The 13,379-nt window shown below is 36.3% G+C and overlaps 1 protein-coding gene across 8 annotated transcripts in view; it reads left to right on the top strand.

Annotated features, from left to right (window-relative positions):
• Positions 1–13,379, top strand: part of AGO3 (argonaute RISC catalytic component 3) — a 123,118-nt gene that overhangs the window by 87,003 nt on the left and 22,736 nt on the right. For all 8 annotated transcript variants that reach the window (XM_047871403.1, XM_047871402.1, XM_047871404.1 and 5 more), the window contains 2 exons: positions 8,054–8,213; positions 9,667–9,757. In XM_047871403.1, coding sequence (XP_047727359.1) covers positions 8,054–8,213; positions 9,667–9,757 — 251 coding nt within the window. The remainder of the gene's footprint in view (positions 1–8,053; positions 8,214–9,666; positions 9,758–13,379) is intronic.

The raw sequence follows: 13,379 nt of genomic DNA, 5'->3' as shown, positions 1-13,379 counted from the left end.
GAGGGCACTTGTGATAAGCACTGGGTGTTATATGTAAGTGATGAATCACTAAATTCTACTCCAGAAACCAATATTGCACGGTATGTTAACAAACTTAAATCTAAATTTTAAAAAAAATTTTAAATGATAAAAGTGCCTTAGTGGCTCATTTGGTTGAGTATCTGACTCTTGATTTTGGCTTAGGTCAGGCTCCCAGGGTCATGGGATTGAGCCCCATGTCAAGCTCCACCCTGAGCATGGAGCCTGCTTAAGATTCCTTTTTCTTTTTCTTTTTTTTTTTTTTTTAATGTTTATTTATTTATTTTGAGAGAGAGCGAGCACGCAGTCACGTGCACAAAGGTAGGGAGAAGCAGAGGGGGAAAAAGAGACACAGAGAGAGAATCCCAGAGGGGGAAAAAGAGACACAGACAATCAGTGCAGAGCCTGACGTGAGGCTCGGTCTCACCAACCTTGAGATCATGACCTGAGCTGAAATCAAGAGCTGGATGTTTAATGGACTGAGCCACCAGAGGTGCCCCAGAGCCTGCTTAAAATTCTCTCTCTCCCTCTGCCCTCCTCCCCAACTCACATTCTCTAACTCTTAAAAAAAAAAAAAAAGAAGGATAGAACTGTTCACAAAGGAGAAATTGTTAGATTTACTACATAAAAATTCAATTTTCTATATCTCACAAATATATAATGATAATAAATAAATGGAAACCAATAGAATCTAAAAAGTGTTTGCAGCAAATGGAGACAACAGAGGGCTAGTTTATTATTAAAATATCCATATAGATCTGTTATTGTGATCAAAGAAAAAATCCTTATATTCTTATAGATCAGTGAGCAAGAATATAAACCAAAATTTCTCAAGAAAAAACAAAACCAGTTATATGAGAAAGTATTGGTTTTCACTAAAAGTTAAAGAAAACTACAAGTAAATAAAAGGAAAAATTTTAGGAGCAGCTGGGTGACTCAGTTGGTTGAACATTAGACTCTTGGTTTTCGCTCAGGTCATGATCCTGGGGTGGTGGGATCGAGCCCCATGTTGGACTCTGCTCTGGGTATGGAGCCTGCCTGAAATTTTCTCTTGCTTTCCCCCACTCAAGTACATTCACTCTTTCTGTTTATTTTTTTAATTTTTTTTTTCACTCTTTCTGTTTAAAAAAAATGAAAGAAAAATTTTATGTTACTAAATTAGCAAATGTATTTAAATATTATAATACTTAGTGCTTGTGAGTATGAAGTGAATCTAGAATTTTAATATATTGCTGATGGCAGTTAAATTGATATTTTCCTATCAAAAGTATAAAAATGTGTTTGTGTGATTCAGTAATTTCAATTACAAAAAGGTGTTCAAAGGAAAGAATTCATAATGGAGAAAATTCTATGCACAGAATTTTCATAATGGTATCTGTGATATTAAAAAACTATTGAGAGGGTGCTTGGTTGGCACAGTTGGTTAAGCATCTGACCTCGGCTTAGGTCATTATCTCATGGTTTGTGGGTTCCATTCCCACATCGGGCTCTATGCTGACAGCTCAGAACATGGAGACTAGTTTGGATTCTGTGTCTCCCACTCTCTGGCCCTCCCCCACACATGCCTTATCTATCTCTCAAAAATAAACCTTTAAAAATAAATAAGACTATTGAGAACTGGCTTTAAACAATGAGTAAGCTATAATATGTTAATAAAATAGTATGCAGTGGTTACAAACGATGTTATAAAATTCAAAAGATATTTTTAGTGGTGCCTGGGTAGCTCAGTTGAACCGACCAACTTCCACTCAGGTCATGATCTCTCAGCTTGTGAGTTCAAACCCCAGGTTGAGCTGTGTGCTCAGAGCCTTGATCCTGCTTTGGATTCTGTGTCTCCCTCTCTCTCTCTCTGTCCCTCCCCCACTCATGCTCTGTCTCTCCTTCAGAAATAAATAAACATTAAAAAAAAAAAAAAAAAAAAAGCACAGAGCCCAGTGCAGGGCTCGAACTCATGAGCTGTGAGATCATGACCTGAGCCGAAGTCAGATGCTTAACCAACTGAGCCACCCAGGCAACCCCCACAAAAAAAGATATTTTAAAAACTGATAAAATACAGAAGCTTGAACTCAAAGAATTTGTAAATCAATAAGGAAAGGACAAACAACTCAACTGAAAAATAGACAAAGGACATAAGAAAATATGAACTTGAATAAGTAATTTTTTACTAATAATCATAATACCCATTTCTGGCAAAAATAAAAATAAATATTGACTCTCATACACTGTTCATGGGAGAGAAAGTTGGTATTACCATAGCCTCCTAGCTGACATTCTTGCCTGCATTCCCTGTAGTTCCTTTTCAGTCCATTCTCTACATTTCTTCTAGTGCAATTTTTTAATTAATAGATTTTTTTTATTTTAGATATACAGAAAAATTAAGCAGATAGTGTAGAGAGTTCCTATATATTTACCCCTTCCTCTGCAAAGTTTTCCCTGTTATTAACATCTTGTATTGGTGTGGTACATTTAATGAACCAATACTGATAAATCATTATTAATTGATTTATAAATAAATAAATAAAATTTATAAATCTTAATTAATGTAAAAGCTTACATTAAAGTTCACTTTTTGTGTTGGACAGACCTGTGGGTTTTGATAAATGTAAAACATCATATATATACAGTATCGTAAAAAATAGTTTCATGGCTCTAAAAATCCCCTGTACTCCACCTGTTCATCCCTCCCTGTCTCTCCTCAAAACCTTGACACCCACTGGCCCTTTTGTTTCTATAGTTTTGCCTTTTCTAAGATGTTGTATAGTTGGACTCATACAGTATGTACCCTTTCTAATTGGCTTCTTTCACTTAGCAGTACGCATTTAAGGTTCCTTCATGTCTTTTTGTAGCTTGATAAGTCATTTCTTTTTACTGCTGAAAAATATTCCATTTTATAGATGTATTAGTTTGTTATCCATTTAACCTGTTTTTACCTCGTAATCAAGAAGGATGTTTTCATTGCTTCCAGTTTTTTGGCAATTATGATTGCTGCTGTAAACATTCACGTGCAGGTTTTTGGATAGACATAAATAAGTTTCCAACTGACTTGGGTAAATAGGAACACAATTGCTTTATCTTTTGGTGAGACTGCCAAAATGTCTATACTCGGGCACTGGCTGGCTCAGTCAGAAGAGCATGAGACTTTTGATCTTTGGGTCATGAGTTTGAGACCAATATTGACTGTAGAGACTGCTTAAACAAGTAAATGAATAAACTTTTTTTTTCTTTTTTTTTTTTTTTAATTTTTTTTTAATGTTTATTTATTTTTGAGACAGAGAGAGACAGAGCATGAATGGGGGAGGGTCAGAGAGAGAGGGAGACACAGAATCGGAAGCAGGCTCTAGGCTCCGAGCTGTCAGCACAGAGCCCGACGCGGGGCTCGAACTCACGGACAGTGAGATCATGACCTGAGCTGAAGTCGGATGCTTAACCGACTGAGCCACCCAGGCACCCCTGAATAAACTTTTTAAAAATGGCTGTACCATTTTGTATTCCCACAGCAACGAATAAAAGTTCCTATTGTGTACTACATCCTCTTCAGTATTTAGTATTGTCAATTTTTAAATATTTTAGCCATTCTAATAAATTTGTAGTGTATCTTACTGTTGTTTTAATTTTCAATTCCTTAGTGACACATAATGTTGAGAATCTTTTCATGTGCTTACTTGCCATCTACATATCTTCTTCTTTTTTTTAATATGAATTTATTGTCAAATTTGTTTCCATACAACACCCAGTGCTCATCCCAGCAGGTGCCCTCCTCAATGCCCATCACCCACTTCCCCCTCCCTCCCACCCCCCATCAACCCTCAGTTTATTCTCAGTTTTTAGGAGTCTCTTATGGTTTGGATCCCTCCCTCTCTAACTTTTTTTTTCCTTCCCCTCCCCCATGGTCTTCTATGTTAAGTTTCTCAGGATCCACGTAAGAGTGAAAACATATGGTATCTGTCTCTGTATGACTCATTTCACTTAGCATAACACTCTCCAGTTCCATCCACCTTCCTACAAAAAGCCATATTTCATTCTTTCACATTGCCACATAGTATTCCATTGTGTATATAAACCACAATTTCTTTATCCATTCATCAGTTGATGGACATTTAGGCTCTTTCCATAATTTGGCTATTGTTGAAAGTGCTGCTATAAACATTGGGGTACAAGTGCCCCTATGCATCAGCACTCCTGTATCCCTTGGGTAAATTCCTAGCAGTGCTATTGCTGGATCATAGGGTAGATCTATTTTTAATTTTTTGAGGAACCTCCACACTGTTTTCCAAAGTGGCTGCATCAGTTTGTATTCCACGAACAGTCAAGAGGGTTCCCATTTCTCCACATCCTTGCCAGTATCTATAGTCTCCTGATTTGTTCATTTTAGCCACTCTGACTTGGCATGAGGTGGTATCTCAGTGTGGTTTTGATTTGTGGTTTTGATTTCCCTGATGTAGAGTGACGTTGAGCATCTGTATATCTTCTTTAGTGACATGTCTATTCCAGCCTTTCACCCACTTTTAAGTTGTTTTCTTATTTTTCAGTTCTAAGAGTTCTTGTATATTTTGGTTTCAAGTTCTTTATCATATATGTATTTTGCATTTATTTTCTTCCAGTCTGGCCTGTCTTTTCATCCTCTTAACAGTTTCTAGGGGTGCCTGGGTGGCTCTGTTGATTAAGGGTCTAACTTCGGCTCCAGTCATGATCTCACAGTTCATGAGTTGAAGCCCCACATCGGGCTGTCAACATGGAGCCCATTTCAGATCCTCTGTCTCCCCCTTTCTGCCCTTTCCCTGCTCATGCTCGCACTCACGCTCTCTCTGTCTCAAAAATAAACATTTAAAAAAAGTTTCTAATGTTAATAAAGACTAAAAGTCTCTAATGTTAATAAAGTCCAACTCATTAATTTTTCTTTCACAGATCATGTTTTCAGGGTTATAATTAGAGCTTGTTGCAAGGCCACCTGGGTGGCTCAGATGAGCGTCTGACTTCAGCTCAGCTTTGATCTCATAGCTCATGAATACAAGCTCCGTGTTGGGCTTTGTGCTGACAGCTCAGAGCCTGGAGCCTGCTTCAGATTCTGTGTGTGTGTGTCTCTCTCTCTGCCCCAACCCACTCGCATTCTGTCTCTGTCTCTCTCAAAAATAAATAAAAAGTAAAAAAAAAAAAAAAAAAAAATTAGAACCTGTTACCAAGCCCAGGGTTACATGAGATTTCTTCTATGTTACTTTCTAGTAGCTTTATAGTTTTTATATATATATATAGGTTTATAACTCATTTTGAGTTACTTCCCGTGAAAGATGTACTGTCTGTTACTAGATTCAGTTTTTTTGCATGTCACTATCCAGTTCTTCCAGTTCTATTTGTTGGAAGGACTATCTTTCTCCATTAAGTTGCCTTTGCTACTTTGTCAAAGATTGATTAACTATATTTGTGTGTCTATTTCTGGGCTTTTTATTTTGTTCCATTGGTCTATATGTCTACTTATTTGCTAACATCACAGTCTTGATACTAATGTAAGTCTTAATGTCAGGTAGTGTCAGTTCTCTGACTTTGTTCTTCTTCACTATTGTGTTAGCTATTCTAAATCTTTTGCCTCTGTATAACCTTTAGAATCTGTTTGCAATATCCACAAAATAATTTGCTGAGATTTTTATTAGGATTACATTGAGTCTATTAATCAGGCTGGAAAGAATTGACATTTTAAGAATGTTAAGTTTTCCCATCCTTGAAGACGTACTGTCTCTGTTTAGAGCCTCTTTGACTTTTTATCAGAATTTTACAATTTTGTATAGATCCTGTACACATTTTGTTAGATTTATACCCAAGTGTATCTTTTTTTTTCTTTTGATACTAATGTGAATGGTAATTGTGTTTTTCATTTTCAATTTCAGTTATTCATTTTGGGCATTTAGGAAAGCAGGTGACTTTTGTATATTTACTTTGTATCATGCAACCCTACTATAGTCACTTACTAGTTCCAGGAGGTGTTTCTTTCATTCTTTGGGATTTTCTACCAAGACAGTCATGTATCCTGTGAACAAACAGTTTTATTTCTTCCTTCCTAGTCTGTATACTTTTAATGTAATATACACATATTTTGGGATTTCCCAGCTATCTTTCTGTTACTGATTTCTAGTTTAATTCCGCTGTGGTCTGAGACCATATTTAGTATGATTTCTGTTCTTTTAAATTTGCTAAGTTATGTTTTTGGACCAGAATGAGGTCTGTCTTACTGAATGTTGTGTAAATTTGAGAAGAATGTATATTCTTGCTGTTATTAAGTGAAGTATTTTATAAATGTCTTTTAACTGCAGTTATTTAATGATGCTATTCAAGTCTACTGTATTTGCTTCTTTTATAGCAGCTGCACCATTTTGCATTCCTACCAGTAACGCACAAGGGTTCCAGTTTTTCCATATCCCAGCAATAGTTGTCATTTTCTTTTCTTTTTTTTTTTTTTTCCCTTTTTGGTAATAACCTCCTAATGGGTATGAAGTGGTATCGTGTTGTGGTTTTGATTTGCATTTCCCTAATAATTAGTGATGTGGAGCATCTTTTAATGTGACTATTAGCCGTTTGTACATCTTCAAAGACATTGTGTATTTAGAGCCTCACACAGTACTAGCATGTATTAGGTGCACATTAAATATTTGTTGAGTGAGTGAATAAACCTTTTTGGAGAGCAATTTATCAGTATCTACAAAAATGTTAAATATATATACCTCTGACCCCTCAATTCTATTTGTAGAAATGTATCCTGAAGCTGTAGTTACATAACCAAACAAAAATAAATGTACAGGGATATTATTTGTGTAGCTTTGTTTGAAATAATGAGAACCTGGAACAAGCTATAAACATATCTGTGTATGACTGATTAGATTCTTTATGACATTTAAAAACAGACTGTTATTATTACAAATAATAGCAATTTATATATTAAGATTCAGAATATACTACATTATTAAATGAAAATGCCAGTTTGCAAAGTAGAATGCAGGTTTGCTTTTAAAATTTATTTATTTATTTATTCATTCATTCATTCATTCATTCATTCATTCCATGTGTGGGGCACCTGAGTGGCTCAGTTGGTTAAGCATCTGGCCCTTGATTTCGGCTCTGGTCATGATCTCACGGTTGGTGATTTCAAGCCTTGCATCGGGATCTGTGCTGACAGCTCAGGGCCCTCTTTGGATTCTCTCTCCTTCTCTGTCTCTGCCCTGCTCTCTTTCTCTCTCTCTCTCAAAATAAACATTGAAAAGAAACGTTTTCTATGTGTTTTATAAAAAAGAAGGTATGTATACTGAACTCTTCATGGTTGTCATAATGGCAAAGAGAAGGAAAGTTACAGGGACCTTTTATTCTTTACATTGTAAAGACTTTTTATTTTATTTTTTAAATGTTTATTTATTTTGAGAGAAGGAGCATACATGGGAGAGTTGGCGAGGGGGGGGGGGGGCAGGTACAAAAAGAGAGACAGAGAGAATCCTAAGTGGGCTCTGGCAGCACAGAGCCTGACTCAAGGCTTGAACTCACGAACCGTGAGATCATAACCTGAGCCAAGACCAAGAGTCATACACTTAATTAACCAACTAAGCTGCCAAGGTGCCCCATACACTGTAAAGACTAATTTTAAGTTAAAAGTTGCAAAATAAGATTGAATGCTATAACTATACTATGAGTATAACTGCATTAAAATAATATAAATGAGAAAATCACTGGAAGAAAGTACAATAAAATGCTAAGAAGGGATTATGTGTGATATTTTTCTTTCTGGATTTTCAGTTATTATGGTTATATTATTTTTATGATGACAAAAATATACTTTCTCTTACATAAAGAAGAAAACAAATGGGAAAATTATCACTAAATATTTAAGCTAATCTTCAAGGCAGTATACTTTAAATTATAACAGCATTGTTTTAGTATTGTTATAATTTTTAGAGTCCTGTAATCCAGTGATGTATTTCAAGGGGGGAAATATAGTAGCTTAGTTTTCAGTGAAGCTTGACCTTTTTTCTAACTGGAGGTATTTGTATTTGTTCCATAGCGGAAGTGAAACGTGTAGGAGATACACTTTTGGGTATGGCTACGCAGTGTGTCCAAGTCAAGAATGTAATAAAAACATCCCCTCAAACTCTCTCAAACTTGTGCCTAAAGATAAATGTTAAACTCGGAGGGATCAATAATATTCTTGTACCTCATCAAAGGTAAGATAAGCTAATCACTTAATTAAATGTTAATTACTTTTCATCTTAATTTTTCTATATATCACTATATCTAAAATCAGTGTAAGAGACATTTTTGATGATTCCTGCCATGGGAGATAAGTAGACATTTTAGCAAAAAAATGTAAGGCAAGATTAAGAGATTCCCTTGTGAAAAATCCCCTTTCAACTCCATTTTTATTTAGTATATACAAATAACCTCTTTCCCAGCTAGAAAGTATTTGAGAACTTTACATATTTCTCACTGGAGAGCTCAACTTGAAGAATTTTCTCGTTACTTGATAGTCCTCTTTAATCTGGGAAGGGAAGAATGGAGGGTCTTGGGTGGGGCATGTCAGTTAAGTGAATCATTTAAGTGAGCCTTGTCAACCTCTGCTACCTTCAGTGGGACAACAGATGTTACTGTCAGATTGTTATCATGTCTAAGAGCTCTTAGGAAGAATGACATAATGACCTAGAAACAGGTGCTGGGCAAGAGACTGAGAATTGAACAACAGGTTTCCTTTTAATAGTTGAAGCAACTGAGGCTTTAAAAAAATATCTTGACTAGAATGCACCACAGATAAGCATTAGAATAAGGATAGACCCATGTGTGTTTGGCACAAAAGCCCTTTTTGTTTTCTGTTTTTCCATGCTGTCTGTTAAATAGATGAGAATCATAAATGAGATGGGTATAGAATTCTATCAAGTCCACCAACTAAGAGACAATCATTTGAATCTTAAAGGATATAATTGTTGGTTTTCTTTAATGTTTATCTTTTTTGAGAGAGAACACAAGCAGGAGAGAGGGAGAATTCCAAGCAGGCTCCGCACTGTCAGCACAGAGCGTTATGAGGGGCTCTGTCTCATGAACCATGAGATCATGACCTGAGCTGAGATAAGGAATTAGATGCTTTAACTGACTGAGCTACCCAGGCACCCCATAAAAGATATCGTTTTTTAAATAAAATGACTGACCAACTACTTTATGACTGTTAAGTATTTATACTTTTGGCCACAGGAAGGGGAGTAGTAGATTCCTGTAATCCTTTTCAGTGAAAAGGTTAATGATTCTTTTTCTCCTTGAGAGATTACATAGTTTAAATGTAAATAGATTACAGAAAGATTGATACAAACTGGGATTAATATGAGGCAGTTTATCATTTTATGCCTCTTATGAAGAATGCCTGCCCTTTGCAACCACCAGCACCAATGCTTAAGGCAGAAAATTGCTCTGAATAGGACATTGGATAAACCTATTGTGATAGCTTCTACTTCATTGAGTTAGGGATTCATGAATGAAGAGAATAAAACAGGAATTCAGGCCTTTGAAGCTGTCTGTGTAAGACCTCCTCTGTGCTGTGTCAGCAACTTGTATTTGTGTGGCAGTAGTATGAACAGATAAATGCATTATGAAAAAATGAATTATCTAACTCTTTTAAAAAATGTGTTTAAGACCTTCTGTGTTCCAGCAACCCGTGATCTTTTTGGGAGCAGATGTCACTCATCCACCAGCTGGTGATGGGAAGAAGCCTTCTATTGCTGCTGTGAGTGTCATTAGGTTTATCTTGTCTAAAGTTTAGAGGATCAACATTTTGGTTTCAGCTTTTTGAATTTTAATGACATTTTTTCTTTGAAACCAATTTTTATAAATATATATATCTAGAACCAATTTTCAAATAGTCTTTGGATTTTTTTAAAAGGATGATCATTCCCTTGGGGCACCTGGGTAGCACAGTTAATCTTCCGACTTCGGCTCAGGTCATGATCTTGCAGTTTGTGAGTTTGAGCCTCACATTGGGCTCTGCCAACAGCTCAGAGCCTGGAGCGTGCTTCAAATTCTGTGTCTCCCTCTCTCTGCCCTTCCCCTGCTTACTCTCTGCCTCTCTCTCAAAAAATGAATAAACATTTTAAATTTTTTTAAAAAAAGGTTATTCTCTGGTTTGGGGGCTACAAGTTACATATATTTATTAAATCAAGCTTATTAGTTGTATTATTCAAGTCTTTTGTTTCCTACTTTAATTTACCTATTTGACCTCTCTATTGATTATATATTTTCAGTTAGTTTTTATTTAAAGAGTTTATGTATTTCAGTAGTGTCTTTGCATTTTTTCAATGTAAAATTCTTCTACCTTTGTCCAGTCTAATACTTTGCACCTGAATTCTTTGTTTTAATACTACCGTTCCTACTTTTAACATTTTCCTTTTTTTTTAATGTTTATTTATTTTTGAGAGTGCACCAGAAGGGGAGGGACATAAAGAGAGGGAGACACAGAATCTGAAGCAGGCTCCAGGGTCTGAGTGGTCAGCACAGAACCCAACATGGGGCTCGAACTCACGGACCGCAAGAGCGTGACCTGAGCTGAAGTCGGTCGCTTAACTGACTGAGCCACCTAGACACCCAACATTTGCCTTTTATGTCTCTGCCCACCTCTATGTTTGTAAAGTTTCATCAGTTCTTTTAAGTGTAGTTCTTATAAACTTCAGAAAGCCAGATAATATTTTACCCACCTTGAAATTCCTTGATTTTTAACAAATACCAACATTTTGAAAATGTCAACATATTTTATCCATACTTGATAAATTTCACAAATTAAACTGTAAAATGTTTTACATATGTTTTCTGTTACCTTTATAATAAACTTTACATAAATCTTAAGTTACAACAACCTGGTACATTTTATTTGTCCATGTAAATGATAGTAATGTTAAAATTCTTAAGATTCCAAAGCTATTTTTATTAGTGAAGGAAATTTGCTTTTATCTGTTAGTAAATTTTATTGCTTTTTATTCTTATAGTTACGCATGAATTGTCATTTTACATGTCCTAGAGGTAGTATTGAGCCACTTCCGACATTCATAAAAATGCTCTTATAGGGGCGCCTGGGTGGCGCAGTAGGTTAAGCGTCCGACTTCAGCCAGGTCACGATCTCACGGTCCGTGAGTTCGAGCCCCGCGTCAGGCTCTGGGCTGATGGCTCAGAGCCTGGAGCCTGTTTCTGATTCTGTGTCTCCCTCTCTCTCTGCCTCTCCCCCGTTCATGCTCTGTCTCTCTGTCTCAAAAATAAATAAATGTTGAAAAAAAATTTAAAAAAAAATGCTCTTATAGAAGATGAAATTATTTTTTCAAAAAAAATTCAAAAAACTTACTTTGAATTTGCTACCTTGGGGTCATTTTCCGAGAAAATTTAAGCCTAGCTTAAATTTTGGACTTCTGGGTAGTCATTGTTCTTTTCTACTAAATCCATTTCTGCCAAATATCCATTTTCTTTTATTATTATCAGAGGTCTTGTAAATAGAATTTATTAATTAATTCTTTTTGCTATATGGCTTCTATTCCCAAGAACTTAAAGACCAGTGTGAAAAACAAATGTAAGTAATAAATGCCACATAGTATAATAGATACTACTTTAATAGCAATATAAATTAAAATTTAGATCACAAAAACCTGGTGTGTTGAGAACGTTGAGCAATGTAGGAAATTGGAATGCAGTATAGCAGATGTGAGGCTAGTAAGCTTTTGTGTGGCTTTTTGTGCCATACACAAAGGGGTATAGATTTACTTGTTAGTAATGAGATACCATTAAGAGGAACGAAATGGGGGCGCCTGGGTGGCGCAGTCGGTTAAGCGTCCGACTTCAGCCAGGTCATGATCTCGCGGTCCGTGAGTTTGAGCCCCGCGTCGGGCTCTGGGCTGACAGCTCAGAGCCTGGAGCCTGTTTCCGATCCTGTGTCTCCCTCTCTCTCTGCCCCTCCCCCGTTCATGCTCTGTCTCTCTCTGTCCCAAAAATAAATAAACGTTGAAAAAAAAATTTTTTTTTTAAAAAAAGAGGAATGAAATGGCTAGAGTTCTTTTTTTTTTAACCTATAGATTATAAAGTAGATAAAATCCTGTGTACATAGTAGACAAGTTCTAGTTCATTTCTTTAAAAACTCTTGATTATTTTCTAGTCTGACCTAACACAGAAGAGAAACATAAGAATTTTCCATATTTTGGTTTCAAGTAATAAGGCATTAAATTACTGACAGGAAGTTAGGTGCTCTTTTGAAGTACTATTTTTTATTATTTTTAATTGAAGTATAATTGACCCATAATTGCAACGTAATAATTTGATATATGTATATATTGTAAAAAGATGTATACAGTAAGTCTAATTAACATCTGTCACCATACATAGTTACAAAATTTTTTCTTGTAATGAGAAGTTTTCAGATTTACTCTCTTAACAACTTTCAAATATTCAATACAGTGTTATTAATGATAGTCATCATCATACTGCATGCTATACAGTACCTCTCAATGACAGAATTTATTTTATAACTAGAAATTTGTATCTTTGAACCCCCTTCCCCATTTCATCCGTCACCCACCCCCTGCCTCCGGCAACTAACAATCCAGTCACTGCATCTATGAGCTTGGTTGCTTTTGTTTTATTTTGTTATGTTTTGCTTTACTCCACATAGAAGTGAGATCATGTGGTATTTGTCTTTCTCTCTCTGACTTTTTTGACTTGTATAATGCCTTCAAAGTCCACCCATATTTGCACAAATGGCAAGATTTCATCCTTATTTATTTATGGCTGAGTGATATAATATTCCATTGTTTATATATGCTACATTTTTTAATGCTTTCATCCATTGATGGACACTTACGTTGTTTCCACATCCTGACTACATGTACAGTGAACATGGGGTTACAGAGTTCCATTTTTGAAATATGGCTTTGATATAGATCCTACACTGGAAGAAAGAGAAGCTGGAGGCAGAGTGACCAGCTGGTTCTCAGACTCAGCTCTGATTAGAATGATGTGTAGACATTTAAAAAATATTTGGGTTCCAGGGCACCTGGGTGGCTCAGTCACTTAAGCGTCTGACTCTTGATTTTGGCTTAGGTCATGATCTCATGATTCACGGGTTTGAGCCCTGCGCTAACAGCACGGAGCCTGCTTATAATTCTCTCTCTTTCTTTCTCTCTCTCTCTCTCTCTCCCTCTTCCCCCCCCTCCCCCGCTCATGCATGCTTTCTCTCAAAATAAACATTTTTTTGGGGTGCCTGGGTGGCGCAGTCGGTTAAGCGTCCGACTTCAGCCAGGTCACGATCTCGCGGTCCGGGAGTTCGAGCCCCGCATCGGGCTCTGGGCTGATGGCTCAGAGCCTGGAGCCTGTTTCCG

This window comes from Prionailurus viverrinus, chromosome C1, assembly GCF_022837055.1.
Source record: "Prionailurus viverrinus isolate Anna chromosome C1, UM_Priviv_1.0, whole genome shotgun sequence".
NCBI classification, from domain to species: Eukaryota; Metazoa; Chordata; class Mammalia; order Carnivora; family Felidae; genus Prionailurus; species Prionailurus viverrinus.
The sequence above is the reverse complement of the archived record's forward strand: the minus strand, read 5'-3'. Positions and strand labels throughout refer to the sequence as shown.